The following is a 23,575-nucleotide window of genomic DNA, read 5'->3' as shown; positions in this document are numbered from 1 at the left end:
GGATCCAGGGGGATGCAAATGAAATTCCTGGACAGCAGGCGTAAAGCACGGGGAGAGCTTTTCCTCGCATCTTGTAATTAAACTGGGGACCTCGTTGTCGTGTTCTGGGTGCCAAAAGCACGAACGTGCTCAGAGCGTTATTAGATGTGAGTCTAGGCCACCGAGGGCTGCCGAGCACAAAGGGCTGGATTTATCCTCTAGCACAGCAAATTTTTGAGTCGCCGGTGGCAGAAAGCAGAGGGGATGCACAGGGAGAGGCGTCGCTGAGCCTTCCTCCAGCTCCTCACAGCCCATTCCCAGCGCCTGCCCCGGCACTGCCCGGCCGCACTGCTGCTTCGTGTGACGCCTTGCCCGGGCTGGCAGATGCTCGTGCAAGAGGAGGCGGCTCGAAGCACGCTCACCAGTCCCTGTTTGTCCTCCTGGGTTTGTGTTCCTGCCCCCGTGGAGCCGCTGTGGAGGAGGGGGATTTGGGAGCGAGCAATTTTCATTAGCCGCGCACCCGGGCTGCACTGGGCAGGCTCGTTTCAGGCAACGGTCTTTAAAACGTTTAATCACTAGATGGCAAAATGCACGAGAGCACTCAGCGTGGTCCCGTAATCCTGCGCTGTAATCCGCACCTGATCTGCTCATTCCCAGCACAGCTGCATCACATCTCTGGGGATCTGGCTTACCCCGTTCAGAGCTCCCCAATTCCTGTGCCGCCTGACCGCGAGAGCCGCACCCAGCTGGGCCCTTTGTTCACCAGCTGTAATATTTCAGGAGTGTTTTTTTCTTTTAAAATCCGTTCAAACTTCCCTGCCTGCTCCCTATCCATCGGTGGTTGCAGATACTCCCGTGCCGAGCCTTTTTCCCAACGATTAGCTTCCCCTTGCTGCTCCCGTTACCTTCACGCAGCTCCTGCCCGTGAACTAACGGGGGAGGCGGTGCTGAAAGCAGCAGCTGCGTGTGGGTGAGGCCGCGGGCAGGGCACCCACGGGTGCGTTCAGCAGCTGCATCCTTCCCCCGTAAAGCAAGAAACGGGGGCTCACCCCGGCACAGAGGGGGCTGAGGGGGGCTTTGCAGCAGGAGGAGCCCTCCAGCCGCACACGGTGCCGGCTGCCGGAGCGCGTCGGTGCCAGCAGCGACGTGTGTGCACGTGCACATGCCCACGTGCACGCACACCCACATCTGCACACACGTTTCCCCCAGCAGTGCTCTGCTCCAAAGCCCTCTGAGCTCAGCGCATCTGTTCCCACAGCCGTAACAAGGCTGCGAGGAAGCTCAGCGCCGCCCTGCCCTCCTGCCACGGCCACCCACGCCTCTGGGGAAGGCTCCCGGTGCCACAGCTGCTCGGCTGGCGTGGACAACGATGCAAATTTTGTCTTCCCTGTCTGTAGCTGTAACAGGAAATCGCTGCCAGCCTTCCCCTGCCTGCAGAGCCCCTGCTCCCGCTGGCAGTCTGTGCCCTTGCTGCCGTGCCCTGTGCACCTCCGTGTCCTGGTGCACCCATCCATGCCCGCGCAGCTCCGGGTGCTGTGCAGCCGCCCCTCCTCTGCCAGCTGTCGGCATCGCTGCTGTGCTCAAGGCGTTATCCTGTGGGAAACGATGGTCCCCGGGGCTGTGCCAAGGCTTGGACGAGTGCCCCTGCGCAGCGGTCGCCAGCAGGCTGGGAGCGGGGCTCTGCGCCGCCAGCCGTGGAGCGCGCCCCGTCACGCGGGCTCCCGGTTTGTCCTCCCAGATGGCTGCGGTTCAGAAGGAATAAAAATTGATTCCGGTCCTCGTGCAAATCCAGGGCTGATGCAATGGCAGCCGTTCTGCTTGGCTTCATTTAAGGAAATAGCCCAGCGCAGCGGCAGCTGCTCCTTCAAAGCCCCTCTCCCCTCCGGTGGGTTCTTCTTCACCCAGCACTGAACGGGAGCCGAACAGGGGATGCTTTGCACCGGTCCTTGGGTCAGAAGTTGTTTTTATTTTACAATTTGAAGAACAACTGACCGAAATGCACCAGTATGCCCCATGTTTCTCACCCATGGGGAGGTGCGGCCGTGCGGGTGGCACCGCGGGCAGCGGGCTGTGCGCTGCGTCCGCCGGCAGGAGCTGGGGGAGGCCGACTTGAAAGGCAACTTTGTTCTCTCCCTGCAGCTCCAGTGCCTGCTGCAGGCCTGCTGCCGGCTGATAAGCTTTTTTTTTTTTTAATTTTCAGTGCTCGGTTTCATCACAGCTTGGCTTCATCCCCGCTCCAGAAAGACTTGAGAAGGCGACGCTGCGGCATCTGTGTCACTCCAGCAGCGCAGACGCTGCCTGGCGCGGGGAGGCTGTGAAGTCCTCGGGGAGCGTGTCCAAATGCTCCGGAGACAGCTCTGAAACCAGCAGCTGTCCAGGCACGCTGGGAAAAGGGACCTGAATAAATCTCAGGGTAGCTGCAGTCGAGGTGATAACTGCTGAGAGGGGAAAAAAAAATAAATAGAAAAGGAAAGGGACAAAAGAGAGAAATGGTGGAGCAGGGTGGATTGCAGCAGGGAAAAGGCAGAGCATGAGCCCTGGCGTGGCTTGGGCAGCCGGAGTGAAAGGCAAGGTCTCTGTGGCATTTCCCGTGTCAGACAGGATGTTTTCCATGGGGCTCATGGTCGGAACAAAGTTCTGGGAGCTGCAGCATCTCACTCGGCTCGCCCCTGCTCTGAGCCCCTGCCAGCGCATCTCAGATCAGAAGTTATTGGCAATAATTAGTCATCCATCTGCTGTAGTGCGTCCCGGGAAGGACGGAGCGGAGCTGTTTATTATTCAGCTCCGGAGACTCAGACCTTAGCAACATATTTCTTTATATAAGTTAATTTGGAGTTTTAAAGCTGTTACGAATTATGCCGGGGTGGTATTTGACGCATATGGATGGCAGAATAATGTACGTAATTGCCTGGAATTTACTATTCAATAAGCAGAGACAAGTTGAACAACACACTGGGCTGAGCTTTATTTGGAATACATCGATTAATCACGCGGTGCCAGGATCCTGGGGAAAAAGCTGCCTTTTCTGTGTGCGTGGTCTAGTGCACGGCAAAGGGTTGGCCACACGCTGCCAGCCCCGTGCGCCTCGCTGCCTCCTCCGGGGCTGTTTTACTGCCAGCAGCACACCGACTGCCCTGCCCCGACCACCAGCTCTGCTCAAGAACCAGGTACCAGGGCTGCACAGCCCAGGGACAAAAGCAAAAAATCCCTTTTGTGTGCAGCAGAGGCTGGAGTCAGCACTTTTTACTGGTGTGCTCCAGGAGAGCCAGATCGGGCTTGAAATACGGCCTGAAGTCCGTCCAACATTTCAGATAATCAGACAGCAAAAGCGTTCTGGCATGTCTCAGCATCTGAATGAGGCAGAGCTGCTCCGTACAGCTCTGAGTGCTTTAATCGGGTGCATTAAAATGACGCTCGCTGCCAGAGCCCGTCTTGGAGGGCAATGGCTTTCGGTCACCTGAAGAATCGAGCAGGTAAAATGGGAAAATTGACTTTCCTGTATTGAAAAGGGGAGCAGCGCAGTGCCTAGGGCCGTGGACATGGCTGGGGGTGTTTGCCATCTGCGGGAAAGTGTCTGGGTATTTGACCTGGGCACCCCATGGAGCTGGAGGATCCTTGCAGAGCCCTTCTGTGCCGGGGCTGCAGCGCACGGCTGGAGGCACAGGGGTGGCCCTTGGCCCAGCATGTCCTGTGTGAACGCTGCCAGCTGCCTGCCCAAAATTTGCTCTTGAGCGGGTCCCTGTAGGATGTATGAATTGCCAATGGAACCCCAAACAGACCCCAAACCCTACAAAACACTAATAAAGGAATTCTGTAAATAATTGTGTTCTATGGGTGCCTTTCCCAGCTGTAGTTTTGAACCAGACGCCTTTAAAACAAATTCCATTGTGCAAGGAGAAAACGCAGGAATTGCATTTTTGTTCTTTTTCATGTTTCTTTTGCCAAGGACTTCATTCAGCAGTGGGTTCGGAGTGCCGCTGGGCTCTCGTGCCAGCGACCACCCCACCGGGCTTCCCAACAGCGGGGCTCAGCTCGGGGAATTGCTGCGGCCACGGGAGCAGAGGCCGAGCTGTCGGCATCCCTCAGCAGCCTGCTGCTGCCTTCCCCAGCTTTGGGAAATTGTAGGGAATTGGGCACATTTTCCCCTTCAGTGCTGCTTATTTTTAAAAGCCTGTTTCTGCAGGACAGCCGCGTGCAGCCGTGGCATCCTGCTGGCCTCCTGCTCAGCTCTGATTAGAATTAACCCAAACTATGGTATTTTCATGCCGGTTTTGATTTGTTTATCTTTTCTTCCCTCCCTGAAGAACCTGTAACACAGCTCACAGAGGCCGGCAGAAACACCCGGTGCCGTCCCCTCCTGCTGCCCGTGGTACCGGTGGAGCACGGGGCGCCCGCACTGCCATGCTGCCAGGGCTGAGTGCTGAAAATCTGCTGCAAAGATGGTTTTTAACTGAAAATATTTCATGGGAATTTGGATGAATCTTCCTCAAGTGCAATTGTGAATGCAAATTTAAGTTTTCCATGGGAAACTGAGATCAGCCCCGTGCTTTTGTCCTGCAGCTCATTTCCTTATCGAGCCCCCAGCTCCAGCTCCGGGGCTTTCCCCTGCTTTCCTGGGTGGCTCCGCTCACCATGGATGCTTGTTATCTCTCCCATGTACGTATCAGGCCAATTTAGGGAGATGTAACGGAACTGCTGCCATCAGAAGTAATTAGCCCAGCGGGAAACCTGGTCTCAAGCAGCTCTGAGATGGAGAGGAATGGCTGAGAGATGAGCACGGGCTGTTTGTAGCCAGAGCTCCCCACGGCCTGGTGAAACTTGTGCTGGGAGATAACACAAAACTTCACTGAGCGTGTCCTGCTGTGCTGAGGCACACATTGCCCTGCAGAAACCTGGCGGTGGAGGATTTGGGGTGATGCACAAAGCCACGAAGGCTGGGAGCTGGGTGGGCAGAGCTCTGCGAGTCCCAGGGCTGCACTCTGTGGCAGGATCATGCCACGACCGTGGTGCTGGGGGAGTTTTTTGACCTTCCGTGAAGCTTCCTGAGGTTAATGCGATCCAACTGTATGGCACGCAAAGTCCCGCCGAGCACCTGTCAAACTGTCCAACATGGTTAAAGCTGTATTATGAGCGCCAAAACCATATCAGTAGCGTGCCTGCCGCCGGCTGCTTTCCCTGTCTGGCTGCGTTTTGCCAGCCGTGACCCTGCCCTGGGCACAGGGGCAGGCACGGTGCTGCCTGCGATGTGTTCAGGGCTTCATTCTCCACCATTCTCCTCTCTTTTCTGCTGCTTTCTGCTTTCTTCTCCCCAGGTCCTGTAACCAGCATCCAGTTATAGGCGGTGAGAGGTGCAGCGGGGCAGCCGCGCTCTCCAGCTCCCTTTTCCCCGTGCAGAGCAGACAAAAGCTGCAGACACAGCAGCGATGGCCACAGTGCGGTGCAGTGCCTGGGACCTGAGGGCTGCGGTGCACTCGATTCTAGCAGCCAGGCTGCGTGCAGGTTTTGTTCTCATGCAGCAAACCCTCTCTTTTTGCTGAGCGATTCCCCACGGCTCCCCTGCAGCCGCCCAGCCCATGTCCCACGGCGCAGTGCAGAGAGGTGCCAGGCAGAACTGGAGCTGCCCCCAGCAGCAGTGGCCTAGGACACTTGGGGGTGGCGTTATGGCCATAGTCCTCTTGCTGCTGTGTTGTTAAGCTTATATAATTATTTTGGGGGGTATTTTGAAATATAAATTCAATTCCTGCAGCACGGAGTAATCATGCGAGTAAGGAGTTGCTCCTCCCCCCAGTGTACGATATCTGTATCTATACAGTCACAATTTAAATAAAATACAGTGAAGCTGAAAGTAACTCCATGTATTGCTGAAGAGGAAGACTACAAGCGAGGAAACTTTGCCGAGGGGCTTGTGTGACATTGGTGCTGGCCGGGGCTGCGCTCACTGCTCTGCTAAGTCGCTGCCTTCTCTTGACAGTGAAGGATTTCGGTTAAAGAGCTTAAAACGGCGGAGATGGCATCGTTATTTGTGACCCGGATCGCTTCAGCACGCAGAGATGTGGCTTTAGGCAACCCTTGGCTGCAGATTTTTGGCATGTCTGCATAAGGATTTAGCCTCTAAAACCCGGGGGGCCGTGGCTGGGGGCAGCCGCGTGGAGCTGGCGTTGCTGGGGGCCGGTGCGTGGGGCTGCCAGGGGGAAGGGAGGGCATTAGCTTTAGGGTTTTTCTAAACGGGGGCTGATGACCTTGTGCTGAGCGAGGCACTTCCAAGCTGAACGCCCTTTGGTCCGGGAGCAGTCTCATCGGGAGCAGTCCCTTCTCTCCTCGGAGCCCCTCGGTGCGATGGGGCGCGGGGAGAGGTGGCGATGGCCCCGGGGCTTGTGGCTCCCGGTGTCACACTTTGGGGTATTTTAGGGCGTTTATTTGTGGTCTGTGGCACTAAGCTATTGATGATGTGTGTAGGAACTGGTCTGAAGCTGGGTCTTGTGTGCGAGATGGAGACTCGCAGAGGTCTGGCAGGTCAGTCCCGTGCGTTATCGTTGAGGAGTTCACCCCCAAATTCAGGCCTCGCGGGGAGGGGTCCACCCCCCAGCCGCGCACCCGACGGCAGGCAGGGGGGCTCTGCTCACGGCGGGGGGGCTGTGGCTGTGCCGTACGATCCGCTATCGATCACCTATTGGAAATCACCGGGAAGCGATTCCTCCGCCCTGCCACAGCGCCCCGACACCCCCTGCCCCGGGACGCGCGGTGCGGGGGGGGTCCCGGCCCCGGGCCGAGACGGGGACCCCCGGGACCGCCCCTAAAGGGTTTGCAGGGGGAACAACGCGGTGCTGGGGGGCTCGGCACGGCTCTGCCCGGCTCTGCCCGGCTCGGCACGCCTCCTGCCGCCCTCCCCCTCGTTCTTCGCCTTCCCCTCCCCTCCCGCCGCGTCACACCGCCCCTCGCTGCTGCCGGGAGCCGCCTGCAGCCGGGAGCAGCGCCCGGCGGGGGCAACCGAGGGGCCCAGCCCGGCCGGGGGGCACCGGGGGAGAACCGGGGGGGAGCCCAGCAGCGCTGCGGAGCCTGCGGCAGAGCCGGGCCGGGCAGAGCCGAGCAGGGCAGAGCCGAGCCGGGCAGCGCAGGGGCAGGGGCAGGGACAGGGGCAGGGGCAGGGGGAGGCGGCGGCCGGCCGCGGGGTCTCGCCCCGATGTCGCCCCGAGCCCCGGACTAGGAGGCGGCGGTGCCCGAGGAGCGGCCCCGAGCCCCCGGCGCGCCCCGCTCGCCTCGGCCCGGCTCGGCCCCGGGGGAACCGGGGAGGGGGTCCCGGGGGGCAGCTCCGTCGGGGCGCGATGCAAGTGTCCATCGCCTGCACGGAGCACAGCCTGAAGAGCCGCAATGGGGAGGAGAGGCTCAGCGGCAAGCAGAGCGCCGCCGCCCCCAACGTGGTGAGCGCGGCCCGGGCCAAATTTCGGACGGTGGCGATCATCGCCCGCAGCCTGGGCACCTTCACCCCCCAGCACCACATCTCGCTCAAGGAGTCCACCGCCAAGCAGACTGGCATGAAATACAGGTAAGGGGCCGCCGCTCCCCCTCCGGGTGCCCCCCCCACCCCCCCCCGGGTCCCCAGCGGCCAGCGATGGAGCCGGGCCCCTCGGCGGGACCCCGCAGGATGCGTTTTGGGGCGGGGGCGCGTCCCCGTGGCGTGCTGCGAAGCCCCCAGCCCGTGCCGGGTGCGAGCGATCCCCGTCAATTCGCAGGGCTGGCGTTAAGATGGTTTCCGCAGAGCACTCCGCTTAATGAGCAGGAAGATCAATTAGCGGAGCGGGGTTTGAGGCTGGCCGGGAAAAGTTCTCCGCTGCAGCAGGCATGGGGCGGGGGAAGCGCCTGCCCCCGGTGCCGCTCCGTCCTGAGCATCACGCAGACTTCCCCGGCCGGTGCGCAGAGCAGGGAGGGGGCGAGAGCCAGATTAAGTGAAATGCAGGAGAAAACCGGCAGCCTTCCCCTAGAACACCTCGTGCATCGCGCGTTTCTGTGGCTCCCAGCCCGGGAAGGACAGACAACAAAGGGCTGCTGCTTCTCTCCGAAGCGCTCCGTGCGGGGAGCTGAGGGGCGCTGCCACACCTTCAGCTCGAACTGGGAGGCTCACGCTGCCTCTGCCGGTGGCTTGCTCCTGTTCTGGACGTCCCTTTGGTCAGCAGGGGCTGGCAGTGGGGCCGAGGCAGTGCCCAGCTGCCCCAGGACCCCCCCACACGCAGGGGCTGTGGGGCTGCGGCCGGTGCTGCGGTGGCCGTGCTGGGCAGGCAGGGTGGTGCTGGGCACTGCTCCGGGCTGGCTCCCAGCACGGGTGCACGCAGTCCGGCTGCACGTGCAGCTCGCACGGGGCTCGGTGTAGGCAGCGTGGCTGTTACACAAATTGCCATATTAGCCCTGGGGGAGAGGCACAGGCAGGGTGGGTGAAGACGGAGCGGGGGGGATGCCGGAGCGCTGGTGCCGTCCTTCGGCAACTTTCCACGGGCACCGTGCTCCCCCTGCTCCTGCACCACAGCAGCAGCGAAACCTGCCGTGTCTAGGACCCCAGAGCACAGTCAGGGCTGTGATCTGTTACCGAGCCACAGCTCCTGCTCGTTAGGCTTACGGGCGCTGCGTGCTAATTGTCAGCAGTTCTCTCTGCCCGTGTCCCCAGGGCTCCCCCAATTACCGCCACGCGGGGTGGCTGCGGCTCCCTGCTGCCCGCAGGACACGGCCACCCAGCCCTGCAGCCTCGCGAAGTTGGGCCTCTGTAAATCATCCCTGGCTTATTCCTAGATAAGATTTCAATCGCAGAGACTTGAATTCTCCAGCTGGCATTCGGCATGGCTCTGACAGCTCCCCCGGCTCCGGCTGCGTGAGACCTGGGGGATTGCATCAGGAATAGCACCGCGTTTGTGACGGGGCTGATGTTTTATCTTTATGACTAATCCCTGGTTCTGCTCCTAAATCTCACCGTATCTAGAGAAGATTTCTCCCCCAAGAGAAGCAGGGCAGGGGAAATTGGAGAAAGAGCTGACTAAACCTCCCGGCTCAGCTGTGGTGCTGCTGGATCGAGATAACCTTTGGTTGGGGAAGGCGCCTTGCGACAGTGCCGGGGCTGATATTTTGTGTTCCTCTCCGGTTCCTCAATCCGAGGGAAATTCGGTGCCTGGAGAAGCCAAAGAGCTTTTCCCAGTGGCTGCAACAGCAACGCTGCGAGGTCCTCAGCTCCCTTTTGTCAAGCTGAAGTCTTTCCCAGCGCATTTTCTGCTTGCATTATGTCACCGCTGACAAGCTTTACAATGTGTGCCACCTAAAATTACACGCTAGTTAAAATGCCTCTCGCTCGGTGCTAAAAATAGATAAACCTGCCCCCTTCCCCCCCCCACCCCGTGAGACCCTGCGCAGAAGATGGGGGTGCTGCGGCCGAGTGGGGCGCGGGGCATCGCCGTGGGGCATGGTGCCAGCCCGGATGGGGACGGGGACGGGGACAGGGACGGCGGGCGGTGGGGAGAGCAGTGCTGCCCTGCCGGGGGGACGTGCGGGGAGGTGGTGACAGCGTGAGTGACGGGGCGGTGGGGGTGGCAGAGCCGGCTTTTCGTCAGGCGGCTCGTTTCTGGCTTTGCTCCAGATGAGAGAGCAAATTGGCGTGCAGAACACAAAGCTCGCTGGGTTGAATGCGTCCTTTCGGGAATATCTGCAAATATTTGGGATTCAGGTGTGCTCCCGCGAGGGCGAGCCGGCCTCTGTGTTTACTTTGCTCCGTCTCCTTTCCTTGCCTTCGGAGCAGATCGTGGCATCAACTGGGCATCGAGGCGGTGGGAAGCAAGCGGTGCGTGGCTGCGGGAATCCAGCCCCTGCGTGCGGAGGAGCCCACGTGCAAAGGAGCCCACGTGCGGCCGCGCTGCGGGGCTGCGTGTGCTGCCCATGGCTCAGAACGGGCTTCCCCGGCTGCCACCTCTGCGTCACCGCCGGTGACACGCTCCTGCCTGCGGAGCTGTGGAGGTGCCCGGGGGCTGCATCCTGCCCGGGGGCTCGGGGAGGGCGCTGGGGATCGCCTGGAGCCTGGCCTGGAGCTCGGTGTGGCTGCGGTGGTGCAGCCTGCTGCATTGTCCCTGCGAACAAAGGGCAGACCGCATCCCGCGGATGCGCTCGGCTCGGGAGAAGCGGGGGCAGGCTGGGGGTTCAGCCCTTTTGGAGGTGGCACACTGGTTCTCCTCCCTCCTCGTTTGCCTCTTTTTTAATTCCTAATTGTACCGCCCAGCCCAGGCCAAGCCGTCCGTGAGGCTGTGCCCCGGCCCCGATCCCGGCACACACCACGAGCACCGCAGAGACGCCGTGTCCAGCAGGGTGCCATCAGCCCTGTGCAGGGCAGCACTCGAGTTGGGGCTGAAACAAAACACTTTTTAACTCCAAACACGGGCAGGTGGAGTTCACCGTGTGCATTTTCCCCATGGCTGGCTCTGAGCCACGGGCACAGGCTGGGGAGGGGCAGAGCACCCGTGTGCCGGGCTGGAAGATGCGCTGCGTGCTCAGCTCCCTGCTGGGTCACGGGCCGGTCTTGAAGCCCGATGTGCTTACAGGCAGCCCTGCAGGGTGGCCCGAGCATTTTTCCCTTCTGTGCTTTCTTTTTCTGGCTCCTTGCCTGGGTGCTGCTGCTTTCCAGGCTGCAGAGCTCCGTCCTGTGAGCTCCGTCCTGCGAACTCCCGAACCGGCACAGAAGGAGGCAGGAGGCGAGAGGGAGAGGAGCAGGACCCGGGGACACCACAGGCCCTTCCCCAGGCACGACCCCGTGCACAGGGAATGGTGAAACAGGGCTCCTGCTGCTGGGGCTGAGGGGATGCTTTGGGACCCTCCTGCAGGGCACCGAGGCAGTGCCGTGGCCAAATTCCCACAGAGATAATTGCGTTCCTCCAGCTGAGAATTCCTCCACAATTTGGAGGTGTTTTTCTTCGCTGCGTGCCTGAGACCGTGGGTTCTTGTGGGAGCTTTGTTAAGGAGCTGCTGATGCGCTCGGTGCGGCGGTGGGCGGCCGTGGGCCACGGGGGATGCGGTGGGCGCCGCGCTGCCCTCCCCACAGCCTGCCCACCACCCACCTGCAGCGAGGGGCACAAAACGGGACCGAGGTGCCCTACCCTCTAATCCAAACCCATATCCACGAGCGAACACGATTAAAAACTCTCTCCCACACCTATCCCCACCCGAGCAGGCAGCGCCGCTCTGGGGCATCGTCCCCCCGCACCCATTCCCCAGCAGTTCCTTCCCCTCCTTCAGACACGCACGGGAGGACCTGAGGGCTACGAGCTCAAAGCGTGCTGCTTTTACTCCAGCTGCTGCAGAAGCATTGCCTCAGTGATGCGGGAGCTGCACCGCGGAGGCACGGCTGTGTGTGCAGATGCCGGGCAGCGTGCGTGGATGGGCAGCGGTGCACGAGGGGGGGCTCAGCCAAACACATCGGGGTGGGGACACACGGTGGGTCCGTGGTGCTTCGGGAGGGGCAGGGGTGAGAGCAGGGGGTTCCTCGCAGGCCTTCGGGACCCCAGTCTCCCATTTTCCTATTTCTTGCTGCAAACATTCGCCCCAAGGACTACCCCGTGTATTTCGGAGCTCATGGTTTTTGCTGCAGTTACGAGTGGCTTTAAGCGCTGGCGTGAAATAGCCCAATTATTCCGATAGAAAATTGCGTATTATTTCGGTAGGTCTCTTCAATTCGGGTTTGTTTTTATGGTTCACGGACTGCTCTTCGCTTTATTGCTCTAAGCCAAGAGTACTCCGGTGAGCAGAGAGGGTTTTACCCTGAAGTTCACCACGCATTTGCCCTCAGGACTGCAGCTTTTAATGGGCACAAAGGAGGGAGGAACAGCTCAAAGATGGGGAAAAGGCAACCGGCTGGGTAAACAAACTCTGAGCTGATTTGTGCTGCCGTGAAGGCCCTGATGGTGTCTGACAGAGAACTGGGACATCCCCTCCCGGAGCCACACACAAATACTGGGTGACACCCCCCACCCCGAGCGCCTGGGCCGTGGGGGGCTCTGCTCCGTGCCCTGTGGTCCTGGTGCCGAGCAGCTCGGCGTGGTGCTGCTGGGCCTGGCTGTGTCCCCCGTGTCATTTCTTTATGCAGGTGGCTTTTGAAGCAGAGTGGAAGCTGTGATATTATCAGGAGGCTTTTAAATAACGTAGCCTTGCAGTGGGCTCGCAAAACGTGCCAGCAGTGGTGCCACGCGACGGGCAGACGTGGCCGCGGGTGGCAATGCCACCAGGTAGGTGACAGCAGGGTGTTCTGGTGCCTGCCTGTGCCTGAGCCCACCCTGAGCCTCCCCACGAGGCTCTGCCCATTCACCTGGGGAGCTCAGCATCTCAGCAGGACGTCCCCATCGGCACTGGGTGCCTGTCACCTGCCTGCGCCTCGTGCCACCAGAGGTGTCCCCTGCGGCGGGGCTGGAGCAGGCTGGGTGGCTGCGGGACACCTCTGGCACCAGGCAGCACGTGCTGGCTCTCCGGGTCGCTTCTCAGAACTAGCAGAGTGAATGCTTGCTAAAACTGGTCCCGGGCTGCTCCTTTTTGGGATTTTTTTTTCCATTTAGAGGCTGCGTTACGACATTAATTGAATGCCTAAACGGATGGAAGAGAAGAGGTGATGTAGAAACACTGCTAGCGTAATGGCTAGTGAAGTGCACAGTTCTACACGTTTTAAAACTATTATTTTAGCGTGGCTGCTCCGGCAGGATCCAAATTGAATTCCAAGCAGGCTGATTGCTGTGCTAATTGCCCCTGCTCGCTGCGGGCTGCGGGCACAGCATGGTCAGAGCCCCCCTTGGCACCCGGAGGCGGTGCTGTGCTGGCTGCTGGGCGCAGGGTGCTGGGGACGGGGGCACCCATGGGGGCTCCTGGGGGGCTCCTGGGGGCCGGCAGCGCCGTGTGCCTGCCAGCAGCGCCCCGCGCTTGGCCGCGGCCCATTCGGCTCCCCTTATCTGCATGTTGGTGCGTCATCCGCAACTTTCCTGAGGAGGCAGCCAAAAAAATTCTGGGGAATTTCAGCGAAGATGGCCACCTACGCACCCGGTGGCCCTGCGAGTAACGGAGATGATTTGGAAAGTGCTGACGGGAGCCAAGGGAGGGGGCACAGATGCCATTTAGACATCTGCCGGTCCCCGCGCTGCCTGCGCCTCGGCTCTGCCTCGCCTGATGCCAAGCCGGTGCTCCCACCTCCCGGCACCCGCCTCCTCGCTTGGCGGCTGGTTTGCAGCTGATGGATCCTCTCCTCTCCTCTCCTCTCCTGCCCCTGCAGCTATTTTGTTCAGCCGTGCCCCCCGTTTTGTGTCGCTGGCTCAATGCTTTGTGCCCGTGCAGCGGCTCACACGCAGCGGTGGGAGCCACCACTGCCTCCCCAGCCCCCGTGGGAAGGCGAAAAGGGGACAGAGGGAGCTCAGGATCCTCGTGGTGAGCGGGGACCCAGCAGGAACCCCGCTGCCCTGGTGCCTGGGACCCTGCTGCCCGCCCAGCGTGCTGTGCCAGCCGTCCCCAGGCTCCTGCTTCTCCAGCATGAGCCCGGCCGCGTGTCTCAGGCTTTTGCCACCCAGAAATCCTTTTCCGCCCCTGCCTGGCTGGGCACGGAGCTGGATTCACACCCCCAGCGAGCTGTGATTCCTCCTGGAGCACCTGCACCGGGCTGCGGGGACCAGCAGGGCTGGAATCGCATCCAGCTGGGTTTGCAGCACCGCAGGCAGAAGGGATGGCAGAGCACAGGCAGCGGCACCGGGGCTGGGCCGTAACGCAGCCGGGGGAGTGCTGGTGCTCAGCCAAGGCGCCCAGAGCTCGTTCCCAGCCCTCAGGTGTCTGCTGGATGATCCGTAGCGCTCCGGCGGCTTCTGCAGCTCCGTGTGCTTTGTGAGGGAGAGGGGTACCCGTGTGCCTGCTGCAGCTCTCCGGCTCACAGGGTGCCCTCGGCTCCTTTGCCCGAGCCGAGCAGCCCCAGTTCCAGGCACCCTCAGACACGGGGAACGTTTCTGGGGCACCGGCAGGAGCGTGGCTCACATGAGAGTGAGGGAGCATTCTTTTAAGACTTGGTTTAAAAACCACGGTCCTTGCTTTCCAGAGTCAAAGGTTTTAACCTCTTTTCCCGCAGCAACCCATTTTACGGGCGGAACGTGGCGCTGCCTTGAGATGGAGGAACAGGGACGGGGCCGATGGGGCGTTGTGGTGTTTTTGCAGGATTACAGGGGGTGAAGCAGGGTGCCGTGGGCTCTGGGCTCTGCATCCACCCGTGGCTGTCGCCTGCCGAGGCCGTGCCGGTGTCCAGACCTGCACAGGGCCCCTCGCTTCGCTGTCTCTGCGGCAGTAAGCGGTTTTAAAATCCACGAGGGAGTGGAAAGCCGAGGTTCTGCATCGCTGCAATTACTGCTAATACGGGCTGTAATTTAAAGGAAACTGCTGTGCATGTTGTGAAGTGTTTTGTTCACAAAATGGGAGTCAGAAACCATTATTTTTCTCCCTTCCCACCCACACCACTTAGAGACGCCCCTCGCACCAGCAGAGCTCGCTGGAGGGGCACCCAGCAATTTCCTAAACTCTGCGGCTCTTTTTGAGCTGATGAGGCAAGATTAAACCTAAGGGGAGAGGCAGGAAAGCGCTGGAGTTAATTAAAGAAGAGAATTAACACGTCTGCGCTGCCTTGCCCTCTGCCAGCAGCAGAGCTCACTCGCACCCGGGGCTGTTGCAGCGCGCTGAGCCGCAACAAGCAGCGCTCGTGGGGCACGGGGACGCTGAGAAGTGCTGAGAGAGGGGATCCCAGGAGGCTGGCGGGTGCCAGTTCCCCTTGGGACGGGTGAGGCCGGGCCAGTGTCGCTTCCCCACAGCACCCATGGGAGCACAAAGCGCCCTTGGTGCCGCGGCAGGGCAGGAGGCCTGCGCCCAGCTGTGCCGGAGCAGCACCGGGGCCCCCAGCGGAGCGTTTTGCACTGGCTGCCAGCAAGCAGCCGGTGCCGTGCTCCCAGCCAAGTTGTGTTTTTTTTTTTCTTGCAGACTCTGCCTGCAAAGTTGTCAGCGTGCATGCCAGCCTCCAGGGCTGCGAGGAGGCCGGCGGAGGGAAGCAGGAGCCTCAAACCAGTCGGCGAAGCGCCGGGCTGGTGTTTGGGGAGGGCTGGGAGGGCTGAGCCCCCCCCTGCTCCCTCCTGCGCACTCCAGATTTCTCCTGCTGCCCACTTCATTAAAAGAGGAGGTGGAGAAGTCTGGGCTGAGCAGTAGCTGGAGGTGGGGGAGCAAAGCCCCGGGGCTGCAGCCTGCCCAGCGGGCGTGGGGCTGTGCAACCTCAGCTCCGGGAGCGCACGAGGTGCCACCGGGGCGTGCAGGAGTTCTGCAGCAGGAAGGAAGAAGCGGGCACGGAAAAGTGCTGGGGACTGGGAAGAGCTTGGAGGGGAACTCACCCCGCAGAGATTTGGCGTTACAGAGGGGCGAGAAGCTTGGCACGGAGTGGGGAAGTGGCCAGAGCCCAGTGCCCGGTGAGAGGCTCGGAGCCCGTGTTGGAGGGGAGAGCAACGTGGGGTGGGCTTTGCTTTTGCCAGGTCTGGCTGGGACGTGCAGCACTGCTTTTCCAGGGAGCAAATTACATATTTTATTCATTTTCCGTGCAAAAAAAGGAGCTGTTCTGAAGCAATAATGGGGATGTTTCTAAGCAACGTTGTTTTCCCACTGCAAGCTTCAGGAACGGTGACATTTTTGTACATTTTTGTAACAATGAGCCGAACCGCCTGCTGTTTGCACACAGGAGAGCCTTGCCTTGGTTCTCCCAACTTTGCCCACCCGGGTGGCTCGGGGGCCTTTAGCCCCAGCCCCGGGCTCACCCTATACAGATGTTCACGGGCACGGGGTGCCGGGCTGCTGTAGGGCAGCAGGGCTGGGTGGGGGGCTCCAGCAGGACCCCAGGAGGTCACCCCGAGGGGTCCTGGCCCAGGCAGGATGCGTCCCCTCCACCCAGCACTTCTGGTGGATGGGTGGATGGATGGATGGATGGATGGATGGATGGATGGACGGACGGACGGACGGACGGATGGACGGACGGACAGGTAGCTTGATGGATGGAAAGACGGATGGATAGGAATACAGACAGGTTGGTTGGTTCCCTCACCACATTGTTCACCTGGGACCATTGGAAGCTGCTGCTCTTAAACCAGATTCAGAAGCAGAGCTGCTCAGCACCCCCAGCTCCCGAGCCCCCTGGCTGTCCCTGCTGTGTAGGTTCATGCTTTGTTCTCCACCTCCCCCAAACACGAGGCTGCTTTGAGCCATTTGCAGCGGGGTGTACGCAGGGCACCCCCATAACTCTCAGTGCTGGCCCCTGGGGAGCTGGGAATGGGGCAGGGAGCCCCCCGGGGCCGTGCTGCTCCTATGGGGGGGAGCTGGCAGGGGGAGGTGGGCGAAAAGTGAGCATTAAGGGACAGGGGGACGTGGTGCTGCTTTGGGGACCGCCTGCTGAGCCTGCCCCCACTCCCTGCGGGCCACCTGCAAGGGCGAGGGGTGGTCGGCGGGGTGGCTCTGGGGTGTTTCTGGATAAGCAGCGTGTGCTTGCTTCCGATTGCTTTGTCCCTTCGCCATCGCAGGAAGCAGCTGCGGGTTAATTAGTTGATGAAGCAGCGCAGGAGGCTCAGGCCATAAATCACTGCCAGAAGGGGCTGCAGGTGTGGGCTGTGTAGTGTAGGGGAGCTGCTTGTGGGAGCATGAGGAGGGGGGTGTGGGGCTCCTGGGGGGCTGCCCGGGCTGGGTGCCCCTGCCCGTGGGGTGAGCTGGGCTGGGGGCACCCAGGGGAGCTGGGGGCAGTGTTGGTGTGGGCTGTGGGGCTGTTCCCCACGGGGTGGCTGCCTCTGGCACCGCAGCCATCGCTGGGTGCTCCTCCCCAGCTCCCTGCGCTAGAGTTAATTAAAAGTGAGTAATTACAATTGCTTTCTGCCCCGTGCCACGGGAGACAAGTGCCACTCCTGCCATATGGCACGGGCTGCTCCTCAGGCACGTTCTCTCCCCCTCTCCTTTCATTAAGGATGCCAACAGCTCTGGATGTCCCCAGGATGTGACCGAGCACCTCACCGCTGCCCAGGCTGGGCCCCGCTCAGCAGCCCGTGAAGGGAGCAGTGAATCACAGATCCCTTTGGGTCCCGCTCGGCTCTGCCTGCACCGTCAGCGCTTCCCCTTCGGAGGAAATAATTAAGCTAAAAGTTGGCACAAAGCACGTGAAGGAGGGGCTGGCTGGAGGCAGGGAGCAGCCCGTGTACAGGAGGGGCTGTCCTCGGGGGGCACGAGGCTTAAAAAAGCAAAGGCAGCAGCCAGGGGAGAGCTTCCCAACCTCCTCGTGTCCCCCTGCGTCCAGCTGCAGCCAGAGGGCTCGGTCCCATCGCATGCCCTTGCAGGAGGAGTGCAGGGGGCTCGGCGTTGTGATCAAATTATCCTCGCTTTTCAGCGCCAAATATTCATCTCCGTTTTCAGCCCTCTTGTCTTTTTACCTAAAATTAACATTTATTTCAGACATAATCTAATCTGCCTGCAGTGCCGCGTTACAAAGAGCGCTCCCCTGGGAAGGGATTTCAGCCTCCTTTGTTCCCGAGGTTCTCTAAAAAACGTGATTTTCCCCCCGAATCCTTACAGGCAGCCGTTATCCCGGGTGCCTCTCGTTACCCCATCTCTGTTCTGTGCTTCCTGCTGAATGTATTATTCCCCCTCTTCCCATTTCTGTTGCTTTTTAACTTCCTGATGCTGAACCAGAAAGCTCCCGAGGTCAGAAGCTGCCGTCTTTGCCTTTCTCATGAATGTACAATCGTGGCCTCAGACGCGCAGTGAGCGATTCTCACACATCCCTCAAATCCTGCACCTCTCCGCCTCCTATTTCTCCTGGTTTCGCTCATTATTTCGCTCACAGCAAAATGGCTAACAAGCAAAATACTTTTTTTTTTTTTTTTTTTTCCCCTTCACTTTTGCAGAAAGGAAAGGTTTTTGCTTATTCAGGCTTATTCAGCATCCCAGGCAGGTCCAGACCCAAATCATCTTTTATGAGGATAATTTTGCGTGCGTTAAAAAGCTAAACTGCGTGGCAGGTTCTTGGCTTTGTTGGTTGTCCCCCTGCAGTTACAAATGAACAGCGCTTTCCCGTCGGCCCTGTGGACTTCGAGAAGGTTTTTCCATGTGGAAATCCCTCCTTCCACCTCGCACCCTGGGTGCTGCATGGCCGGAGGGGTCGTGCCGAGCTGTGCCATGCCGTGCCGTGCCTCTCCGGAGCCTCTGGGTCTGGAGCCACTGCTGATGAACGGGGCTGGTGCCAAGGTGTGGACACGGGGAGCAGTCACTGGGGTGAGCCTGATGGCACTGGTACGTCCCTGGGAGCCGAGCGTGCCCTCGCCTTCAAGAAGCCTGGTCCAGGGAAACTCCTGCCCTGCTCCTGTGCTGCTCCTGCACCTCTCTGGGTTCCCAACTGTGCCATGGAGCTGTGAGCTGTGCTGTCGGGGAGCTGCCAAGCCTTCCCCTCCTGCACCCACAGCCCCAGCACAGCCTGGAGGAGCTGCTCTGATGTGCACCAGGAGAGAAGATCAGCACACACAGCTTGGCTTTTGGGGCGTTTTCTCTCTCTTGTGTGAAGCCCACTGTTTGCAGGGGCTGCAGCTCGCCTCGGATGGGAAGGACGCAAGATTTAGGTCCCACAGAAGGAACATGTGGGAAGCAGACAGCAAATGGCCAGCCCTGCTTGGTGCAGCCACGGGCAGGGCTTTTCCCTCTTGGTGTAGCCACAGGCAGGGCTCTCCCCTCTCGGCCCCCTTGCAGAGCGCAGCAGCTGCTGCTTCTCACTGCTCCACAGCCGGCCTGGAGCTGTGCTTTGGTCTGCTTAAACTAATCCCCCCGACTGGCTTCGGGTGGACAAAATCAGTCCTCCGAGTGCAGGCTGCACGGGGACCCGATGTGTTTCTTGATCCCCAGGGACAGGAGTGGGACAGGGGCGTGCTGGGCGGCGCGGTGCCGCCGGCAGGGAGCCAGGACACCGCGGGCGCGCTGCTGCGGCATCTCGCTGACTGCGTCGCATCCTGACAAAACGCTGCGTTTTTTTCATCCAAACACCATAAAATTTGCTGCACCTTGCAGAATTTGCATCTTTCCACCTCTGCCTAGATGTAAATCTTGGGGAGTTTAGAGAGGAAGAATGCTCAGCTACTGCTGCAGCCTGGTGCGTCCTCTCCTGCAATGAGTGCGGGGCCAAAGACACAGGAGAGACACTTTCCCTATTGCTTTGATCCGTCCTTCTCTTCCTAGGGACATTGCTCTGAGGTGCATCCATGCTGGGTGACTTGTCCCTCTGTCCTGGTGCCGTCCCCCTGTCCCTGTGAGCTGTGCTCAGGAGCAGGACTGGGTTAGAGCAGCGATGTCTGGGTGAGGTGGCTCTTGGGGAGGTTCTTGGTTTGTTTTCTTTTCATTCTCTTTTTTCTCTGAAAATGTAGCTGGTTTGTCTTTAAATAATCCGGGAGGCGATGTGGAATGCTTCTTAGGCCTCGCTCATGGTGCAAGTCTGGGATAAAGCAAACCCAGGCAGGTTCGGGCAGGTGGTTGGAAGCAGTTTGAAGGCTGCCCCGTGCTGCAGCCGGAGCCAGCAGCCAGTGACACCTTCCTGTGCTCAGCAGGGGCTGGAGGGGGCTTGTCCGGAGAGATGCCAGCCCTCCGGTCCTGCAATAAGGTGTCAGAGGTGGGAGAAGCCAGGCAGAGCAGTGAGAAGTGGTGTATGAACAAGGGAGAGTGCTGCCGAGCTGCTGCAGGGTGAGGCGAAGCGCACCGGAGAGCGGTTCAGCCTGGCTCATCTCAGCCTGGTGCCAAACCTCATGGAAAATGCACAGGGTAAGCCACCCCGTTTCTACATCAGATGACTTTGGTTAGAGTTGAATTTCTGATGCGTGCACGATGTACTGGCACCCTTCCTTCAGCCGAGCAGCTTCTGAACTCAGTGTGCAGGGAGGATCTCGCGCTTACAGGGCTTGGCGTTTTCTGGTGTTGGCTCTTCAGCCTAGACATAAATTTCTCCAAGCACCCCGCTCATCTGCACGCTAAGTCAACGGCAAGGACAGCTTTTGGAAAGTCAAACACGATTCTTCTGCCCAGATTCATTGGAGGAGCAGCCTGCAAGGAGCTGGGTGGAGCTCGGAGCAAGAGGTGCTTTCCAAATGGGAATGGGGCTGGAAATGCGCAGCCAGCTCTGTGCTGGGTGGGCTGTAAGGTGGAGTTACACCACAGCCCTGACCCTGAAACCCAGGTCAGGAACAGCACATCCCTGGCTGGAGCAGCAGGCAGCTGCATAACCTTAACTTTTTTAGGGTTACGCTGTGTGCAGGGGGAGACGGCATCGCCTGTGCCAGCACCGTGCACACAGTGGGTTTTGTTACCTGGGGGTCTGTCAGTGTTCTTCTTATAAAAAGTATCAGGTTGGTGCCTGCCCCAAACGTGCCGTGAGCCTGGGGCTGTGTGAGCACAGCTGAGGCCCCGATAAGTCAGCGTTTGGGGGGTTCTGTCCTGTTCTTTCTTTTGGATTTAAATAATTCATTACCAGCAGCAAAAGAAAAAAAAAAAAAAAGAAAAAAAAAAGCGCAGTAATTGTTCGCTGCGCTCCACAGCAGAAGGTAAAGAGCTGGTCCCCAAATTATACCTTGATCTGGCAAAAAAATTGCACAGATCCGGCTGTGATGTGAAGGTTAAAGCAGGAGGGTATAATTAGCAGGGCATTTCGTGCTGCCGCGCCAGCTCCACGTTAGGGTAGGGGTTCACATGCAGCACGTCTCCCGGCCTCCCGGCTAATTATCTTGTCTGCAGCCCCGATCCGCGGGGGGAGCCAGAACAGCCCCTGCGCCTGCTGCAGGGCGGCCCGGGGACGGCGAGGTGGGGGGTGCTGATTTTCTGGGGCTGCTTTGGGAAGTGGGAAGGGGAATGAAGAGCACACGGCTGGATAAGGGGAGTGCCCCAACCAGGGTTCCTGCCAGGAGTGCTGCGTGAAGGCAGAGAGCGGGGTCTGTGTGTGTGTTACAGCCCCTGCTTCGGCCCCAAGCAGCCTGGCAGTGCCTGAGCCAGTGGGAATCTGCTTCCCCGCAGGAAAACGGGTGCTTTTGGTGCACATCTGGGTCTAACGTTGTTTTCTTCTTTTTTTCTAGAAACCTTGGGAAATCCGGACTGCGAGTTTCGTGCCTTGGCCTGGGTGAGTTTGTGCCCCGAGCCCTGCAGCTGTCCTCCCTTTCCCTTTTTCCCTTTTTCCCTTTTTCCCTTTTTCCCTTTTTCCCTTTTTCCCTTTTTCCCTTTTTCCCTTTTTCCCTTTTTCCCTTTTCCCCTTTTCCCCTTTTTCCCTTTACCTTCATACACCTCGCTGCTTCCATTCCGTACCGACCCAAGAACTGACGAACAGCTTACCAATATTTTATCCTACCAATATTTTATCCTACCAACATTTTATCAAAAAGGGCATCTCTGGGCAGTGCAGGACGTGTGTGCAGTGCCAGCTGCGTGTGTAAATCCTCTGCTGCCGCCTCCCGTGGCCGAGCAGGAGCGGTGTGGGGCCGCACTCACACAGGTGCTCCCTGCGGTGGCACAAAGTGCTTAGAAGTGCATTTCTTCCTCAGCGCCTTGAGAGCTGATTTTAAACCAGAGGGGATGTGAAAGTCACCCTGAGTTGTAAAGTCGTACAAATGAGGCCTGTTCCGGCAAGAGAAGAGCTCTTCTGGCTAAAATAGCTCCCGACTTGTGAAGGACTTCCTCGCTGGGCACAGCAGGCTTTTTTTGTCCAGGCGGTTTCACCAGGAGCAAATGCTGGGGCGGAGGGGGGGCTGCGGGAGGAAGCAGCGGCGGGAGAAAATCGCCTCGCCGAGCATTTCTGTGATTGCGAGCAGGTGGGGCCGCAGCAGCATCTAAATATATCCGAGTCTATCCGAGTCTATCTGAGTCTATCTGAGAATATCTGAACATATCGGGCCTCTGTCAGCACAGCTGCGGGGCCGGGCACTGTGGAGGGCACGGGGCCAGAGCCAGGCAGTGTCCCCAGGCTGTCCCCAGGCATCCAGTTTAAGCTGAGCCTTCCGAAGGCTCAACAATCTTGCCTGAAATTCCCAGCTCTCCCTGACGGGGTGCGTGCACCCTCCTATAGGCGCAGGACACAGGCACGAGGGCAGCAGTGCCGGGCGCTGCGCCCCCAGCTCATGCCATGGGGCTCGACGCCGTGCCGCTGCCGCCTCCAGCTTTCTAAAAGTTAGCCCAAAGAGGGGTTTTCAAGGGGGAAATGTAAAAAGTCCAGCCCTGGGCGAGCAGCTGGGCTGTCAAAAGGCTCCTGCAGCGATGTTTGCTCAGAAAGGCAGTGGGGCTGCAGGAAATACTTGGGCCGTGTTCCCCAGCCCTTAGCTCAGTGAATGAGCGCTGCAGGTGGCCGGCTGATTTTCAGCAAACGTCGAGACAGCAAGGTGATCCGTCCAGCTATCCCAGCCCCAAACATCCCCTTCAGTGTGAAAAAGCAGAGGAGAAACCTTGCTCTCTGAGCAGTTCCAGCAGCCGGAGGCTCCGCACGGCATCGGCCTCGCGGGGAGCAGGCTGGGGGAAAATCACCCCGGTGGGAGGCTGAGCCCTGGCTCCCAGCCAGGGTGCCTTTATTTTTCTGCGAGGTGACACATCTGCCGGCAGCAGAGCTATCAAGCGGTGAATTTTGCATCAGCAAATCGCCCAGAAATAGTCACACCACGCGAGGCTCCGAGCTGTGATGGAAAGGGAGCCGGAGCTGGCTTCAGTGCCGAAATGCCTCTGCTGGAGCCGAGGGCGCCCAGCTGGAAAAGGCTTCCCAACGTGGGCAAGGCGAGCAGCTGCGCCTCGGAGCCGTGCCCGTGCTCCACCACAAACCCCACACTGGAAATAATGTTTTTTTTTCCAAGTCTTTTTGTCTTCTGCGTTCCCGCATTGCCCCCAGGTGTGAGCACACCGCTAATCGGGACGGGCCGACGGGAAATGGCTGTGGGTAGGGGGACAAGTAAGGATGAGGATTTTTTTTTTTTTCTCTAGTGTATTTTTCTTCCAAACTGCTCCTCTTGGCTGGGCTGTGAATCATCCTCGATCTGACAGCCGCTGCTGGAAATGCCAAGGGAGCCTTGTGTTTTCCGGGAGGGTTTCTTAAAGCACCCCAGCAGCAGCCCCCAGCCTCCTGGTGTCCCAGCAGCGCGGGCGCTTCGTGTCCTGCATGGGGCTGGGGGGCTCGGGGTGCCCCTGTTGCTGCCCCCATAAGCCTGTTGTGGTGCTCTGGGCATGGCTGGTGGCCCAGGTTTGTATACCTGGAGTGTGGGGTTTGTGATCCACGGGGTGCATAAATAACCCCTCTTCTTCTTACCTGTGCTCGGGACCTGCGTGCACATTTAGGCAAAAAAAATCGCTGTGGGATAAACAGTCTCAACACGTTTGTTTTTTTCAGTAGAAATGCATTTTAATGTATTCCGGTAAAAATAACACTTCTGAGGCTTTAACATGGAAATCGGTCTTCATTTGGATTTTTTTTTTTCACTTCCTTAGAGACGCTTAATGACAAAATGAAGCCTGTTTCTGCTCGTACCGGTGCTGCGTGGCACCAGAGCCCCGGCAGCGT

At 59.4% G+C, this 23,575-nt stretch overlaps 1 protein-coding gene across 4 annotated transcripts in view; it reads left to right on the top strand.

Annotated features, from left to right (window-relative positions):
• The window catches only part of KCNAB1 (potassium voltage-gated channel subfamily A regulatory beta subunit 1), a gene marked incomplete at both ends in the record, with an annotated part of 40,587 nt that overhangs the window by 5,002 nt on the left and 12,010 nt on the right, over window positions 1-23,575 (top strand). For 2 of the 4 annotated variants that reach the window (XM_084291720.1, XM_084291719.1), the window contains 2 exons: window positions 7,302-7,522; window positions 21,120-21,163. In XM_084291720.1, coding sequence (XP_084147846.1) covers window positions 7,302-7,522; window positions 21,120-21,163 — 265 coding nt within the window. Of the gene's footprint in view, window positions 1-7,301; window positions 7,523-21,119; window positions 21,164-23,575 lie in introns of those variants that run through there. The other 2 variants (XM_084291717.1, XM_084291718.1) reach the window with 1 other exon arrangement.

This window comes from Netta rufina (assembly GCF_964035555.1).
Source record: "Netta rufina genome assembly, chromosome: 9".
Lineage (NCBI taxonomy): Eukaryota > Metazoa > Chordata > Aves > Anseriformes > Anatidae > Netta > Netta rufina.
This window is presented reverse-complemented; position numbering and strand designations above follow the sequence as displayed.